Below are 18,788 nucleotides of genomic sequence, written 5' to 3'. Positions count from 1 at the left end.
ATCAAATGAAACACGAGCTTGGCTGATCTGCCTGTTCATTCTTAACCGATTAAATGCATCCTTCTGCCTTTTGGAAATGAAGAGAAATTTCCAAACTTTCATGTGCGAATTTGATTCCTGGTCCTGCGTTCAAATACCAGTTAGGTTTAATCAAATATTATTTGATTAACTTAATTATTTGCTTAACTGAAGGAAGTTATAGACATCAAAAGAGAAAACTTCTGGAGGTGGGGGGTGGTCTCGATTCTTGAAAGTTCAGGAGGGAGTCGCGAGGACTGACAGTAAACAAGGATGCTGGTGATAAACATGCTATTTTCTATAATTTTGTTTGAGATTTTCTAATTTTTTTTTAAGTAAAGCTAGCTGGGCAGTGGTGGTGCACACCTTTAATCTTAGGACTCAGGAGGCAGATGGAAGCAGATGGGTCTGCATGAGATGGAGGCCAACCTGGTCTACAGAACAAGTTCTAGGCCAGCCAGGGCTGTTACACAGAGACCCCTATCTCAAAAAAAACAACAAAACTAACAAACAAACAAAAAGACAAATAAGCCCATATATTTTTGTCTCCACTTTTGTGAAAAATATTAGTAAAAAAATCAGTGAAGCAATTATTCTTTGCCTGGTAGTTATTTTTATTTAATGAATAGGTATTTTGTTGAGGACTGGTACAACCCTCTCAACTTTGAATACTTAATAATTATGGGGCACTGGTAATTCTAGAATTTAGTTTATTCATTTGAATTGTAGAAAGTGTAATATCAACCTTGTATATAATACACTGGCTTACTCACCCCCAAATAGATACATATTATTGCCTTAACTGTAACTCGGCAAATCACATAGCATTTAATAAACAAATCTGGCTTCTCCCACCACTCGTCTACCAAACTGATCTTCCCAAGGTCAGCATATCCTCCGTGAAGCCCAGCTGCCTTCGGTACATATTTGCCGTATGGAACTCTCAGCATCATTTGTTCTTATTTAGCACGCATGTTGGAGTCTTCTTTAGTTCCTTTGACAGTGTGCTCCGGTTGCTCGCTTCTCTCTCTGACCACATCTCTTTTCTTGGCCCACCCTCCAGCCAGCTTTTAAATGTGGTTGTGCCAGAGTCCAGCTCCAGCGGGGTTCTTGTGCCAGAGTCCAGCTCCAGCGGGGTTCTTGTGCTAGAGGATAGATGTGTGAATTCAATGACGGACTGTCTTTCAAACTCATGGCCCCAACTAGCTGTGGCCATCTCATTTTTTTTTTTTGATTTTCGAGACAGGATTTCTCCATAGCTTTGTGGTTCCTGTTCTGGAACTAGCTCTTGTAGACCAGGCTGGCCTCGAACTCACAGAGATCCGTCTGCCTCTGCCTCCCAAGTGCTGGGATTAAAGGCGTGCGCCACCACCGCCCGGCAACCCATCTCTATTTTTTTATACAAGTTCTAATGCATTCAAACATGAGCAGCTTCAAATCATTTCTCTTTAATCGTTTTCCAAGAACCATCAACATTTATTCATTTTAGTTTCTCTTCTTTTTTCCTACTCTCTTGATATCATTGGCTTTTACCCCATATCATTATAATACAAGCCAAATGCTTTTATCCAGCTAGGTACGTCTTATTCATACTGTGCCCTAGCTGGCAGCAAACATGTGGTTATAAAAAGATTTAAGCCCTGTGATTAGTTTTTTTTTTTTCTTGGTTTTTCCAGACAGGGTTTCTCTGTGGTTTTGGAGCCTGTCCTGGAACTAGCTCTTGTAGACCAGGCTGGTCTCGAACTCACAGAGATCTGCCTGCCTCTGCCTCCCAAGTGCTGGGATTAAAGGCGTGTGCCACCACTGCCTGGCTCTGTGATTAGTTCTTAACAATATGAAATCAGCTGAGGGTATTGCAATGCCTAGGATATCATTTTCAGGTGTATACCAGTTCCTAAGGGATCTGTATGTCACCTTTATTATGTGCCATACATTTATAATTCTATTCTTTATAAGTTCTTAAAATAGTTATGATTAGTACCTAACTCTAACTGTTGGGACTAAATTTCTATTCGTCTTGGCAATTTCTGCATGTACTTTCCATTTAAAGGAACTGGGAGTTTTAGATTCCTTTATTGATATATTAGAAACATATCTAGGCATTCATGTCCTGGTGCCAGAGAATGTCTGACCTTTCATGTTCCTACAAGTTTTTACGGTCATCTTTTAAGAAACTGTTTTTCGAGTTCTTAAGCTCTTTGGAGTATATTTATCTGGTTTTGGAATTGAATAAGCAATGATTTGGAAATGAATAAGCCTTAGTGAGTTCTTTCTGCTTACTCTGGACACAAGGCAACTGGAGAAACCGGTTTCTGTAACACACCAGAGCTTTGGTTCCCAGTAAACCCAGGCACAATCATGGCCATTAAAGCAAAGCTAAGAGTTACCATAGCGAAAGCTACAGAGGCCTGAAGCCCATGAGTTCCCTAGGATCAGCGCAGGATTTTGCCCTATTGTTTCCATAGGTCCTTGTCAGGTGGAGGGGACTCTCCAAAGGGCCATGCCCTCTAGTCTAACAAGCTCCATTTGCAAAACACTTATGCGCCATTCCCAGGAGTGACAGCATGGCTTCCGCCATGGTTGTTCTCCAAAATCCAGCTTTATACCTTAGTTTGACTTTAAACTCTCCTTTTTGCGATGCTGTCTGTTCCTACTGCAAATTCTTACCAGTAACCAAAAGCCCCATCTAGTTACCCTCTTGGCATACCCATTTGACTTGTATATCTCAAGGATACGTAGAATCAAATATAAAAGGCCAACGTAGGAATGAATACTTATTCTCATTAAAGCTGAAAGCCTTGGGATGATTCTGAAATCTCTTCATTTCTTTCTTGTTTTGTTTTTTGAGACAGAGTTTCTCTGTGTAACCACTCTGGCTGTCCTGGAACTCGCTCTGTAGACCAGGCTGGCCTCCAATTCACTGAGATTTGCATGTCTGTGCCTCCCAAGTGCTGGGATTAAAGTTTGCCTCACCACTACCCGGCTAAAAACTCTTCTTTTTCAATAAAATTCAATGCCATGGCTTGTAAGACCCACTCTCTAAATATTTTTCAAAGTATCCACTTATTTCTGTTTTTATAAGATTCATTTATATTATTTTAATTAGGTGTAGGTGTGCGCATGTGCATGCAGGCACCTGTAGCAGCCAAAGGTGTCCTATACCCTGGAGCTGGAGCTACAGTTACAGGCTGCTGTGAGTTACCTGATGTTTGTGCTTGGTTCTTGGACAGAACAGTAGGTGTTCTGAAGTCTCTAGCTTCCCCTTCTTTCCATCTTTACTGCATCAACTAAACCTGGCTTCACCACCTGAAGCCTGGACCTAACCTCCTTACTTGCCTTGTTTTTCCTCCCAACTCAGTCAAGGCAATACAAACAGACTGAATCATTAAGACAACGGTCTGAAGGTTAGGGATATAGCCCAGCTGCTAGCGTGCCTGCAGAGCATGCGTGAAAGCCAGCACCAACGACATAAACCAGCCTTGGTGTCTATGCCTGTTAACTGCAACACTTGGGAGCTGATGGAGAGGGGACCAGAAGTGAAAGGTCATCCTCAGTTCGGTAGCAAATCGGAGCCCACCTGTAAGACGCAAGACCTTGGGCCGGGCAGTGGTGTGCAGGCCTTTAATCCCAGCACTCAGGAGGCAGAGGCAGGCAGTTCAAGACCAGCCTGGTCTACAAGAGCTAGTTCCAGATCAGGCTCCAAAGCTACAGAGAAACCCGGTCTCAAAAAACCAAAACCAAACAAACAAACAAAAAACCCCAACAACAACAACAACAAACACAAGACCTTGCCTCAAATAAATGAACTATCATTCTTGAGGCTGAAGAAATGGTTCAGGGGTTAAAAGAACTGGCTGCTCTTACAGAGAACCTGGGTTCAGCTCTCAGCACCCACAAGGGACAGCTCACAGTTGTCTGAAATTTTAGTCCTGTGGGGGAATCCAATGCCTCGATGGACTCTGCATACACATGGCACACAGACAAATACGCAGGGAAAATATCTATACACACAAAAATGAAAGTAAAAGAAAACTTTCTAAGCAAATTATGATTACAACCTTTAATCTTTCCACTGTTCTGAAAGACTAACATCCGAAAGCGCTGGACCAGGTCTCGATGATCTGGCCGACAGTCCACATCCATGGACAGCATCCCATACCTTCCATCCCATGCCCTCCACCTCAGTGATGGAGGGCATCCCATGCCCTCTGCCTCAGTGATGAACGGCATCCCATGCCCTCCGCCTCAGTGATGGACGGCATCCCACACCCTCCATCCCATGCCCTCCGCCTCAGTGATGGACGGCATCCCATGCCCTCCGCCTCAGTGATGGACGGCATCCCATGCCCTCCGCCTCAGTGATGGACGGCATCCCATGCCCTCCGCCTCAGTGCTCCCTCATCTCAGCCACAGCTCAGTAAGTCCTTCATATGCCAATGTTTCGTGCTCTTCCTCATTTTTGGCTTTTACATATGTTCCTGACTCAGTTCTGAAAAATCTGCCACAACCCACTCACCTTCAGTCAACTCCTACTTATCTTTTAGAACCTATCACAAATGTCACTCAAAAAGCATAAAAAAATCCCTCATAACTAGACAAAGATAAAATTTGCAGTATGTACCTACATAAAAATTTTAAAGATTTTTATTTGTGTGTGTATGTGTGTGTGTTGCTGATGATGGAAGTCAGGGCCTCTTAGCAAACTAAGCATACACTCTCCCACTTGATCTGTAATCCCCTGCCTCAAACTCAAAACCATATAGCAAATATACAATGTACATAATTCAGTTTTGTTATCATGGAAGCATTAGAGAAAAAAACGGTTCAAAGTGTTCTTCCAGGAAAAAAATGTACACAATGTTGAGCATTCTATAAATATTTAAATTTTTTTATAGATTCATATTTTTTCCTTAGAAAATATGTTTTTCAATAGAATACTGAAATATAAAATAGATCAATCTTAAGATTTTATTTTAAAAAAATCATCTTTCACTATAAGATAGATTTTAGAGATCCCAGGAGACAAAAAATATGGCAGGAAACTCATAAACAGAACACTTAGCACCCAAGTTAAAAAGAGCAAAGTGTAAGTGATAACGCTTAATTAAAAAAAAATCATAAAATTATAACATAGAGCATCTATGCAATCATCTAACGAATAAAAGAAAATGCTTATAATAAGACCAAATTTAAAAGTCAAAATGAAAATTTGTATAATGTATTCTTAATTGGTCCTATTAAATAAAAACCTGAAGTCAGATATTAGGGGGTAAAAGCCAAAAGATCAGAGAAGCAGAGCAGCCAGCCACTAGTGTTCTTACCTCTTCAAATGCTCAGACCCAATAGGCAAGGTCCTGTCTCTACAGATCCCCAGACTGGATGCTCTGAGCTCCTGTCTCCTCCCACCTTATATTCCTCTCTGCCCAGCCATCGCTCCTGACTCTACAGATCCCCAGACTGGATGCTCTGAGCGCCTGTCTCCTCCCACCTTATATTCCTCTCTGCCCAGCCATCACTCCTGTCTCCACCTCCCTAGTGCTGAGATTAAATGAGTGGGATCCCCAGTGCTGGGATCAAAGATGTGAGCTCTGTTTTTCTTTTAGACTGATTTGATCTTGAGTAGCCTAGAGAGGCCTTGAACTCACAGAGATCTGTCTGTCTGCTTCCCAGAGTGCTGGGATTAAAGGTGTGCACCACCACTGCCCAGCCTCTATGGCTAGTTAGTGTGGCTAGTTCCGCACTCTGATCCTCAGGGAAGCTTTATTTGTTATCAAATATCACCAGAAACTTGTTTTTCATAAGAGGATTTAAGTTACATGTATTTATAAGCATTAGATAGCTTTTATATAAGCCTTTGATTCTGGTACTCTTTGGGAGAAGCTGAAGATATTATTTTTTTTAAATATTTATTTATTATGTATACAATATTCTGTCTGCACGTATGCCTGGAAGCCAGAAGAGGGCACCAGACCTCATTACGGATGGTTGTGAGCCACCATGTGGTTGCTGGGAATTGAACTCAGGACCTTTAAAAGAGCAGGCAATGCTCTTAACCTCTGAGCCATCTCTCCAGCCCCAAGATATTATTTTTTAACTTAGAAAAAATTCTTTACAAAAATTTTACCTTTTTTGAAATGGTAAGTCTTCACTTAGTAAGTCTACCACTTCAAAAGGTTTTGTTCATGAAATTTTGTATGAGAAAAAAAATTAATTAAAAGGCTTCATTGACTGCTTTTCTATCTCTAACAAAAAATTTAAGGTTTAAAATTTCTCCTACACATATGTGATTTAGTGATTTGATAATACATTATCTTCTCTTTGTAATTCAAAGAAATACTTAACCAGATATTGCAATAACAAAGTGATGGTAAAACTTAAAAATGTATTAATATTCAGGGCAATGCAAATAACCCCCATTTCCACTGGCAAAAGACAACAGGAAAGAGAAGTTTTACACGTTTTCTCTCCAAAACAGAGGCCAATGGAGAAGCTGTTGGTCTGTCTCTGCTAGAGCACAGATCATGGACCACGGTCCCTGTCCGCTGCGGGTAGCTAGTCATCTCCACTGTTTCCTCTGCCCACTCGGTAGGCGCGAAGCTGTTCTACAAAGCCAGGATTCGGACATGTGCACGGCCTTGCACTTTTCACCAACGACAAAGCTCTGGTGAACTCCATCTCTTCAAAAGTCATCAGGAAGCCGATGACAATGGCAGCAGCCCTGGAAACCCCTGCGTTACAGTGAACGAGGACCACGCCATCCTGCAATGACAGCAAACAAAACTCACATTAGTCACCTGAGAAAGGTCATTAAATTAATCACACATTCTTAGCAGACTCAAAACTGTCAAGTAAATAATTCATCTTGTCTATCTATATCACAGAATAAATTTCACTGCAGAAAACGAGGACAAATTTATCATCTAACACCTGCTTTCCCCCGGGACTGAAAGGCTCTGGTAATGTGGTTGGAATTCTCACATGGCATCTTCTACAGGCCTCAAGTGACCCAGCCAAGTACAGAGAAAAACCTAGCAACTTACCAGCGCATGTATAGAAATAACTGGTGTCCCTGGCTTGGAAATCTACGTACAAAATCATTGGTGCTGTGGGGCCTGTGATTCCGAAGGAAGTAAATTAAAAATATTCTTAACCAATCAGCTAGTAAATGATGGAATGGGAAAGGTAATTATATCTCAGATGTGAGGTCCATAAATAGAAAACTCCTCAGGTAAATGATACTTTACAAGTGCAGTGGACACAGGGCAGGGTGGATGCCGGTTTGGGCAATACTGCATCATCAATGATGAATGAAATCGATCTGATGGACCAACAGTGTACAGTTGGCCGACTGCGGGCTTTTAAAAAGTTAATGATCTATAGTGAACGGAGCACACAGCACAGAATTAAACATTTCAGCAACCTCATTTCTCCACTCCTCATCTGGTACAGCGACTAGAAACCCTAGCTCCCAAGCTCACATTACACTACTGTTGTCATGGGCCATTTGACTATTTTAGGCTTGCCAGGCAGCCTCCCCACATCTGTGGATCTGTGATGAAAATACTGTCTTGATCCACTGTATCAAACCTCCAAGGGCATCTCTTTTCAAGAATGATTAGCAACAAAATTAATATTTTGAAATTCCTCACATCAACAAGTGTGTGTCAACTGTCTATGATTCACTTTTGAGCTTTGCTTCCACACAGGAAAAGTAAAATAACACCCACCATATACATCTACACATCAGGAACTTGTCCCACTTTTTAAAAATTATCTTTATTTTTAAAAATTATGTGTGTGTGCATGTACATGTGTGCACACACATGTGGGTAGAGACCCCATGGAGGCCAGAAGAGTGTGTCCCATCCCCTGGAGCTGGAGTTACACATGTGAGCTGCCAGGGTACTGGGAACTAACTGGTCCTCCAGGAGTATGAGCTCTTGTGTGCTAGGCCACCTCTCCAGCCCCTCTCATTTTGTTCTTTGTGGGTTTTCTTCTGCATTTGCAGTACTAATAGTTATAGTACTATAGAGCTATAAAATTCATAGCTCTGCACACACTAGGCAAGTTCTCTATCACCAGCCTTTTCTTTTCATTTTAAGACAGGTTCTCACTAAGTAGCCCCGGGTGGTTCTAGACTCACCCGGTACTTCAGTCTTCCTGCCTCAACCTAATTTGTTTTTCCACTTTGTACCAACAGTTGGTTTTGTTTTTAAGGATAAGGTTCCTCTGTGTACTATGGGCTGTCCTGGAACTAGCTCTGTAGACCAGGCTGATCTCGAACTCACAGAGACCCATCTGCCTCTGTCTAAGTGCTGGGATGAAAGATGTGAGTCATCACTTAACAGTTAATTTTTTTATGACTTAAAATGTTTAAAAATTATATTACAACAACTTGAAAATTACTAATGTATATTACTTAGTTCAAAACAATCTCCAGATCTCAATCAATTTTTAAAAAATTTTAATATTTTTCTTTCACTATTTTAAATAACTACTTTTCTTTTTTATAAATTTATTTCCTTTATGTGTATGTATGTCCACCTTGTCAGATGTTAGAGTCTGTGCTGGCTAGTCTTATGTCAACTTGACACAAGCCAGAGTTATATGAAAGGAGGGAGCTTCAATTGAGAAAATACCTTCATAAGATCCAGCTATAAGGCATTTTCTTAATTAGTGATTGATGTGGGGGGGACTAGCCCATTGCGGGTGGTGCCATTCCCTGGGCTGGTAGTCCTGAATTTTATAAGAAAGCAGGTTGAGTCAGCCATGACGAGCAAACCAGTAAGCAGAACCCCTCCATGTCCTCTGCATCAGCTCCTGTCTCTAGGTTCCTTCCCTGAGTTCCTGTCCTTTCTTTGATGATGAACATATATGGAAGTGTAAGGCAAACAATCCTTTTCCTCCCTAATCTGCGGTTTTGTTTTTGTTTTGTTTTGTTTTGTTTGTTTGTTTTGGTCACGGTGTTTTGTTATAATAGAAACCCTAAGACAGGTTCCCTGGAAGTTACAGTCGGTTATGAGCTACCATATTGGGAAACGGGTCTGGGTCCTCTGCAGGAAAGAGAACTCTCTCTCCATGGCTAAGCCTGGTCTCCAGCCCCTGTAACATTCCATCAGGGAGTGCAGAGCGATTCATGAAGTCTTAACCCTACTTGAAGAGCTACGAACAGTCAAAAGGTGCTAGTGTAGGGAGAGTCAGGTTTCTCCAGAAGTGTGGTCTCTGGTAGGCTGACCACGCTCCAGTGGATGCCCCATGCCCAGTGTATATGGGCAGCAGTAATTAAACTCAGTGAGTTATTTAAAAAAGAGAGAGAGAGAGCATGAATTTGAGAGGGGGATGTGGGAGGATCTCAGAGGAGGTGGAGGGAGACAGTGGGGGAGGATTGGTGTAGGATTAAAATACATTGTATCCATGTATAAAATCCTCAAAGAAAAATTTTTAAATATATTAAAAATCAAATATAATAAAATACTTCCAATTTTTTGGAGAGTCAGACTGTGACAATTCCTGAAGAAAGATAACTCCTTATCGTGCTGAGATCTCCCAGCAAACGTCTGTAGCACAGGTCACTTAGACAACACTCATGCCTATCGAATATGGTGCTGTGCTTTGAAGATGGTTTGAGCATGGCCCCTAGAGGCTCATGGTATCAAAGTTTGGGCTCATGCTGTGAGGTTAGGAGGTGGTGGGACTCGGGGACGGACTCCTGCAAGGGATGTGCTCCTAGTCCCAGAGTCCCCATGGGACTCCTGACTAGTTCTTGGGGGAAGAGACTACTATATAAGCCGTATCCACCAACCTGCCTGGGCATCTGATATTGCTACCATAAACAGGTCTATGAGTGTGAATCCTCTGATACTATTCCTTATCAAAAATGATTATACATTCCATCATACATAAAAACTAAAGGAATTAATTGGAAAAATATAAACTTAATTACAATTAAAATATAAAACAGAATTACTTATTGAGAGAAAAAAATATCATTTCAGGGTACAACTTTAGGTAATAGCCATCCTAGAAGTCCTGTCTGTCAGAACATTGGTAATAAATCGAACTTAATATTGAAGTAATATCTTGTGTCGGTCTTCTTAAGTCACAAAACCAGCAGATAGTTTCAGATTAGGATTTCATATCGTCTCAGCACAACAACATGCATTCTGTCTTAAAATTCTATGCTTCAAAATGCATAGGGGCCAGAGATACAGCTCAGCTGGTAAAGTACTTGCTTGGCACGAACAAGGTCCCAGGTTCCATGCCCAGTCCAGCATAAAAAAAGACACGGTAACACACATCTCCAAGTCTAGTGTGGGGGTGGTAGAGGCAGGAAGACCAGAAGTTCAAGATCATCCTTGGCTGCACAGCAAGTCTGAGGCTTCACCTAAGCTCGATGACCCTGCTTCAATCAATCAGTCAATAATTTTTTATAGGCACAGCTACACAATCTCTGCGCCTTAGTCATGAGAATGAATTCATCACCAAGAATCCGCTGACAAGACTAGAGCAGACTGTACCCTTTGGTCCATCTGGCTTCTGACAAATCTGTCAGGATGTATGTAGGTGCTAACACAGCCTAAGAGGACATTTAACTATATATTTACACAGGAAAATTCAGAAGCGGAGGGAGTTTGTATCCCAGTGTTTCTTGGTAAGAACTCAGAAGAAACAAAGCTAAACTAATATGAAAAATAAACTTCTCATTAATAAAAAAAAACAATTGTTGGGCAGTGGTGGCACATGCCTTTAATCCCAGCACTCGGGAGGCAGAGGCAGGTGGATATCTGTGAGTTCGAGATCTACAAGAGCTAGTCCTAGGACAGACACCAAAGCTACAGAGAAACCCTGTCTCGAAAAACCAAAAAACAAACAAGAAACAAACAAACAACAACAACAAAAACCAATTAGAGAACCAAAAATACTGAAGGATTTGATGAGTATTACTAGAGGGAAATCTTCACAATGGTCCTTCACAAATTCAGTAAAACATACAAAAACCGGACGGTGGTCCCCTGTGTTTGAATTTCTAGTTCTGAAGAACTATATCAAAATAAAACTCACCTTCAGTTTTGCTTGCTCAATAAACTGAAAACATTCTGGAAAATAGGACAGGATATTGGTTTCAGGCACATCCAGTATAGAAATGGTCTTATATGTAAACTCAGTAAGGAAGGCATTTTCTACTCCATAAGCAACATTGAGAATATGGGTCACCTTAAAGGGAAGAACAGAGATGGTTTTTAAGTTCTGTGAATTAGATGATCCAGAAACAGACCGGAATTGTAACTTCCGGAATATGAATAATGAAAACATAATGACTCACTGACTGGTACATGTTCTCTGCCTCATCCCTCAGCAACAATGCTCTTTAATAATACATGCATGAAGCTTCTGTTGTACTCTGACTCCTTGGAGACTGCCATCCGCCCTGCACTAGAAGCGCTGTGAAAATTCAGACCAGGTTGAACTTAATGATCCTAAGAACTGAGTGAACAAGGACCTCAGCAGAAAGTACTTAAAATATCTACAAGGAAAAAACACCTCAGTGAATATTATTGTGGTATATTATTTGTTTTAGTAAGTAAACTTGTCTGAAGATCAGAGGGCAAAAAACAAAGACAAGAACCTCAGTGGAGCCGGGCGGTGGTGGCGCACGCCTTTAATCCCAGCACTCGGGAGGCAGAGGCAGGCGGATCTCTGTGAGTTCGAGGCCAGCCTGGTCTACAAGAGCTAGTTCCAGGACAGGAACCAAAAAAGCTACGGAGAAACCCCGTCTCGAAAAATCAAAAAAAAAAAAAAAAAAAAAAAGAACCTCAGTGGTTTTTGTTTGTTTGGTTTGGTTTTCTATTGCAATCAACCACAGGCATTTATGGGGCTTATGAAAGGGACCCAACCAAAAAGGCTCTTTTCCAAAAAAGCCTACCTCTACCACCCAGTGAGAGAAGTGTTGATTGATGCTGGCCTTGGGCTGGGACACCTTCTATAACAGGGGTAGTATGAATTCCTTTATTCTTACTTCATATTTACCAGGCATGCAGCTTGTCTCAGACCCCTTACTTAGGCATTATTATTTCCACTGCAAATCAAAATGTGTTTCTGTCTCTGAAATCAAAACACCGTAAAGAGGAAGGATGAAAAGGTTTGCTCTCATCGCGTCTCCACGCCATCTCTACTACTCTCACAGCAACCACGGTTACTGCTTTTCTCTCAAATTCTTTTGAGGTTTCTTTATGCAAATTTTACTTATTGATCTAAGCACTCAACCAGCCAACTAAGCAGCCAGCCAGCAGTAGCTGAGAGCTCACCACAATCTGATCTGTGATGCACAAGTTGCAAGCAGGGAGAGGGGGTGAGACTGTGCCTGGAATGGGCTTTGGAAACCTCAAAGGCCACCCCTAGTGAGACACCTCCTCCAACAGGACCACAGCTCCTAATCCTTCCTACAGAGTCCACCAACTAGGAACTTTCTTCTCCCCATAACCAACCAATCGTGAGGATTTTGACCTCTCAGGATACCTCAAATCCACCACTTCTCTCTACCCCTCTGCGTTCGAATCTAAGCCAGTCTCAGCTTCCCCGAGATAAATGAAGTAACTCCACAGTTGGTCTCCCCATCTCTAGCTCAATTCTGTTTCCCACACTGCTTCTAATGAGAAATCTCTTTAAAGTGCACCTTTAATCCTGATATTTCACTGTGCAAATGTGTCACTGGCTTTCACCACGTTTTGGATCGTGTCTAAACAACGATAGCACTGGTCACGCTTGCCTCTCTTGCTCATATCTTGGTACCCTTTGTTCTCACACTATCTTCTGATCTCCACCTCTGTCCCTGCAAGCATCAACCTTTCTTTTCTCTGGCTTGGGGCTGTCTACACACACCATCTGTTCTATCTGAATCCTCTTATGTCTGTTCCTTCCTCACCCCCCTCAGAGAGAAACTCAAGATTCCCTCCTCCAAGAAGCTTTTCCTGAGTCCCCAAGTCTCAAACCAAACCAAACAAACCAGGGGCATCATCACTCTGTACTTCTCGACTGAACCGTACACTATACCATTCTATAGAGTTTTTTATTTTCTTTGGGTCCATTCTGAGCATAAGCTTCAAGCGAACAGGAACCTCATGTGCTCCTCAAACCACTCAACATGAACTGAAACTGTGCTTGACATGTTAGCAAACAGCTAAAAGTTACTTCGAGGAAATACTGAAAGCAAGCAACAAATCCAATCAGTTGTGTGAAGGGAGCAGGTAAGAAGCAATGTTAGTGGAGGCTGGTGTACGAACTGGGACTCAGGAATGGGTGGGTCTTTGACAAGCAGAGGTGAGGAAAGTCTGCCCCATACGGAACTGCTCACACATGGGCAGGAAAGATGTGCTTCCAGGGTCAAGTGCATGGGTTGTGTGAAGGGACCCGAGAAGAACGTGAAACGGGAAAGCTGAATTACACAGCTGTGTATTTAAAGCAGGTGCGATTATTCTGTCAATGCTATTAAAATCGGAGCCCAAATTGCACAGATGAAAGGAATCATGCCAAAGTTGGAGCAATACAGTTTTCCCATGGGATGGGAGAACAGCCATCCCCCTGGATGCAGTCCTAGACCTGAAGCATCCATCGCTGCATTTACCTTGTATTTCCTCAGTAGCTCCAAATCATGAGCGGCATCCTGTGACCCTGAGGAAATAAATCATATGATCCTGAATACAAACACCACCATTCTGAATCTTCACACGAATTTTATGTAAGGATTCTCTAAAAGACACAACAGCTTGGGGGAAAAAAAATCAATGTGGGAGAATATCAGTTTAATTTTTTAGAAGGGAAATTTGGTAATATTCACCATGAAAAGTTAACTTTTGTATCCATCTATGGACTTTCCCATTTTGAATAATTTATACTAAAATTATAGATGTTGCGGTGATTACCTCTAAGGATGTTCACACGTAACATATAAAAACAAAACCAGCAAACAAAACAACACCAAGTCCAATGTAGGTGCTAAGATAAATAAAAGATGGTACAATTACATAGCGAAATCTGTATAGCAATATGTACCACTAGAAATAAAAATTAAAATAGGTAAGGCATGGGATATATATTCTCAGTATGTTAGGAAATAAATACGCGTTAGAGGGGCTTGGAAGACAGCTCAGTGGGTGAAGTACTTGCTAAAACAGGACCTGAGTTAGATCCCTACCACCCACATACAATCCAGGCATGGTGTGAAATGTACCATAAAAAACAAAACCGTGTTTAAAATCAGAAAGTACATGGAACAAAACACTAAATGTGGGGTTACAGGTGATTTTTTTTTCTTATGTGAATTCTATTATTTACAATAAACACCTCTTTGTTTTATTTTTTTATTTTTTTTAATTTATTTATTTATTAAAGATTTCTGTCTCTTCCCCGCCACCGCCTCCCATTTCCCTCCTCCTCCCCAAATTAAGTCCTCCCCCTCCTCAGCCCGAAAAGCAATCAGGGTTCCCTGTCCTGTGGGAAGTCCAAGGAACCCCCACCTCCATCCAGGTCTAGTATGTTGAGCATCCAAACTGCCTAGGCTCCCACAAAGCCAGTGCGTGCAGTAGGATCAGAAACCCATTGCTATTGTTCTTGAGTTCTCAGTAGTCCTCATTGTCCACTATGTTCAGAGAGTCCGGTTTTACCCAGGCTTTTCCAGACCCAGGCCAGCTGGTCTTCGTGAGTTCCCGATAGAGCATCCCCATTGTCTCAGTGTGTGGGTGCACCCCTTGCGGTCCTGAGTTTCTTGCTCGTGCTCTCTCTCCTTCTGCTCCTGATTTGGACCTTGAGGTTTATGTCCGGTGCTCCAATGTGGGTCTCTGTCTCTGTCTCCTTTCATCGCCTGATGAAGGTTAATATTCAGGAGGATGCCTATATGTTTTTCTTTGGATTCTCCTTATTTAGCTTCTCTAGGATCCCTAATTATAGGCTCAATGTCCTTGGTTTATGGCTAGAAACCAAATATGAGTGAGTACATCCCATGTTCCTCTTTTCGGGTCTGGCTTACCTCACTCAGGATAGTGTTTTCTATTTCCATCCATTTGCATGCAAAATTCAAGAAGCCCTTGTTTTTTACTGCTGAGTAGTACTCTAATATGTATATATTCCATACTTTCTTCATCCATTCTTCTATTGAAGGGCATCTAGGTTGTTTCTAGGTTCTGGCTATCACAAACAATGCTGCTATGAACATCGTAGAGCATATACTTTTATTGTATGATAAGGCCTCTCTTGGGTATATTCCCAAGAGTGGTATTGCTGGGTCCAGGGGTAAGTTGATCCCGAATTAAAAGAAAGGGTATTAAGAAAGTTAGACACCTGCAGAGTAAGCCCAGGCCAGCTGGCGAGGGAACACGCGGTAGCTCTGAGGTCCACGGCTCCCACCCACACACTGTACACCCCTAGAGCTGTGCCTCTCTCGGTCTCTTTCTGTTGAAGACGGCTCCCTACTCTCCAACACTTGGAGACATTCAGAGCAAATTCTTATCTGAGAATGGCCAGTTAGCACAGAGCAGGTTTCACGAATGCACAAACGGGACATTTACAAGGAAGGATTTCAGGAATGTTACTTTCCTGTGACTCTGTTTCCGTACACAACACTTTCCCTGCCGCCCTTCCTTGCCTGAGGAATCGGCTTCCCTTACATGATTTCAGGTCACTGAGCATCCACAAGTACACAGTGGGTCCCAGCTGGGAGGCTCCTTACTAAACACGCATTCTGCTTCTTTCTACTCGGAAGTTAGACTTCCAAAAGATGGGCATTTAAGAGACGTAGATGGTGGGTACAGAAATTGTCTGTTCTCTCGTCTTTCTGTAATTGCCTGCCAGTTTGAAATACTTCACAACTAAAAGGTAATTCTCAGCTGTCAATTCTAGGAAGGCTTAACCATGTCAGGGATGGCAAACACGTTCAGATAAATTAGTTTTAATTTAACATTTAGTGAATATACCATCTTTTAACAAATTACTCTGATCTGTTTGTATTTTAAAATAGTAAACCTGCAACATGGTTTAAGTGAAATTCTTTCCTTTCTCACCCTGTGCTTGCGGTATTGAGGTATGTACTCCACTGCTGGGTCTCACTCTGCTGCTGATGCTGCCCTCACTCTGTAGCCCAGGGAGCCGTGAACTAGTTATTTTCCTGCCTTAGCTTCTGGAACAGTTACCACTGCAGCTAGTTAAAATTCTGGTTTTTAAAGTATTTACTTATTTATTCATTTACTTTTTTTTTCTTTTGGTTTTTCGAGACAGGGTTTCTCTGTAGCTTTTGGAGCCTGTCCTGGAACTCCCTTTGTAGACCAGGCTGGCCTCGAACTCCCAGAGATCCGCCTGTCTCTGCCTCCCGAGTGCTGGGATTACAGGCATGCGCCACCACCGCCCGGCTTTTCATTACTTTTTTCCCATTTATTGTGAATGTAAGAAAGAAGGGGAGAGAAAGAGACAGAGACAAAGGGCGGACGAAGACAGAGCGTGTGCCTGGGGAGGTCAGAAGCAGCTTCAGGAAGTCAAATAACTGAGATGTGCTCATATCCATATTATCACTCTGGATACAGTGAACGAGATCTGAGCCATCCTGCTCAGTCAAACCATTCACTTAAGGTTTTGCTGTTCATTTGGTGAGATCATATTTTTTTCTCTGAGCTGAAAAACTAGATGGCCTTATTTATTCAATCAATTTAAAGAGAGTTTGTAGTGATATTTCATTTGTATTTTAATAAATAAAGCTTGTCTGAACACCAGAAGGTAAAACCAAGCCACTAGAGGCCAGGCCGTGGTGGCTCACACCTTTAATCCCAGCACTAGAGAAGAAGATAAGGCAGGAGGAGACTGAAATTCATTCTCTTTCAGTCTGAGGATTTCTTTGAGGTAACAGCTCTCTAGTGGCTTAACCGCTTTGCTTTTCTGATCTTCAGATTGGGCCCCAATATCTTTGTCTGGGTTTTTAATCATGTATGATAAGTCTTAATACTCGTGGTATAACGATAACTTCCACTGCTTGAGTGTTGTCAAGGAAACATTCACAGTGCCAGAACAACTTTATCGGGTGTTACTTCAGGTAAAGCAGATGGTTTGGAGGGTAGAGAAATGGCTCAGTGGCTGAGAGCATGTGTTGCTCTCACAGAGGACGGAGGTTACGTTCCCAGCACACACATGGTGGTTCACAACCGTCCTTAACTCCAGTTAGGGGAATCCGATGACCCCTTCTGATCTCTGGGGTTACCATGCACACACATGATGGACATGTAACATGCATACAATACATGCACATAAAATAAATAAACTAAAACAATACTTTAAGCAGATGGCTTTGGCGATCTAGAGAGAATAAATGCATTGTACCACCTAATGTAAGTCTAACTGCAAGCAACACAGTATAATGACAGAGGGTAAGAGTCCATCAGACGTGGGCCTGATGCCCAGCTCTGCTGTTTACTAAATCTGTTATCTGTGCAAATCACTTACCCAGTCTTAAAGCCCAGTTCCCAATTGTAACTTGGAGATCTTTAAAAGCATTGTGTGTATACTTCATATTGTGGGTATATCTAACTCCCGAGTCTGTGTCCATGTGTTATTTTCTCATTCATAATGCAGATCTACGGGATAGGCTGGTTTCTAAAGAATACCATACTAGATCAACAAGATAACAAGCTAGTACTCTCCAGGCGGTAGTGGTGCAGGCCTTTAATCCCAGCACTCGGGAGGCAGAGGCAGGCAGATCTCTGTGAGTTCAAGGCCAGCCTGGTCTACAAGAGCTAGTTCCAGGACAGGCTCCAAAGCTACAGAAAAGCCTTATCTCGAAAAAACAAAAACAGAAGCAATAGCAACAACAACAACAACAAAAATCCCAAGTGAGTTCTCTTACATGCTTTCTTCTTTTGCTATCTGTGGGCAATGCTTGCATACAAATTCAGTATTTCCACATCACAAGACATGAGGCCAACAGACTTGTAGATGTAAAATAGAAGCCTTGTTTTCAGCACAGCAAAGACAGACACGGTGAGCAGATGATAGAGGAAGTAAGCTTTCAGTGTCCTTCCAACAGCCAAGGAATCGCGTACTTATTTGCATTTTAAAAGGATATGGTCTTTTCACAAAACAAGAAAACACAGCCTCCCATTAGCCTCCAGAGAAAGTTAAGAAAATAAGAACATTTCTTCTAAAATTCTAGAATCAGGTGTCAAAGTGATAAATGTTGATGTGAAAGAAACATCCCTATTTTTTCCTAACCTAAAAAAGTAAACATTTAAACTTTCCGTCAGGATAGCTGATGATGTTAATGTGCAAGGGGGATTATTAGGCATAGAGGAAGCTGATGGCAAAGGAATCCAGTTCAAAGGACTCCACAACGCAGTGGCCAGCCAGTCTACTCACCCAGAAGCAGCCAGGGCTTAATAACGCCAACTTGCAGGTCCAAGCTAAGGTCCTGCACGTAGCCACAACCACCCCCACCGCCGGGCTCTTCTTCCACAACTTCAACTGTGGCATCTTTCCAGGTCTCTCTAAGTTTCTTTCCAGTTAGCGTGGTCACCCTGGTGCACTGCTTCCTGAGGTTATTCCGGGAGAATGCTTGGATTTCTTGGTTCAGGGAGTGCATTACATGAGCGAAGGAGGAAAGGCGGCATACACAAAGACACACCGCCCTCACCGGGCGTCACTACCCGGAGCTGGACCCTGCAGGTGACAGCCGCTCGGTTTAGAGCAGCCCGGCCCCGCTGTCCTGAGCGCCGCTGTAAGGCGACAGCTGATTGGCCGCT

At 42.3% G+C, this 18,788-nt stretch overlaps 1 protein-coding gene across 3 annotated transcripts; it reads right to left on the bottom strand.

The window, feature by feature from the left end:
- Window positions 1-520: 520 nt before the first annotated feature.
- On the bottom strand, window positions 521-18,762 carry Dusp19 (dual specificity phosphatase 19). 3 transcript variants are annotated; one of them, XR_005973244.1, is made up of 5 exons: window positions 18,406-18,762; window positions 13,640-13,686; window positions 11,080-11,232; window positions 4,288-6,777; window positions 554-4,177 (listed from the first exon to the last, which is right to left on the bottom strand). XR_005973244.1 is itself a non-coding variant. In XM_041639802.1 (4 exons), exons 1-4 carry the CDS (start codon window positions 18,626-18,628, stop codon window positions 6,571-6,573), a joined length of 630 nt encoding a protein of 209 aa, XP_041495736.1. In that variant the 5' UTR covers window positions 18,629-18,762; the 3' UTR covers window positions 527-6,570. The 3 variants fall into 3 exon arrangements, 2 of the variants coding, with proteins under 2 accessions (XP_041495737.1, XP_041495736.1); XM_041639802.1 differs by having other exon boundaries at window positions 527-6,777; XM_041639803.1 differs by lacking the exon at window positions 11,080-11,232 and having other exon boundaries at window positions 521-6,777.
- Between the last annotated feature and the right edge of the window lie 26 nt (window positions 18,763-18,788).

The sequence above is a fragment of the Microtus oregoni genome, unplaced genomic scaffold, assembly GCF_018167655.1.
Source record: "Microtus oregoni isolate MIOR12 unplaced genomic scaffold, Mior012 000060F_ref0000265, whole genome shotgun sequence".
NCBI lineage: Eukaryota > Metazoa > Chordata > Mammalia > Rodentia > Cricetidae > Microtus > Microtus oregoni.
Note: the sequence above shows the minus strand (reverse complement) of the source record. Positions and strands in the feature narration are given on the sequence as shown.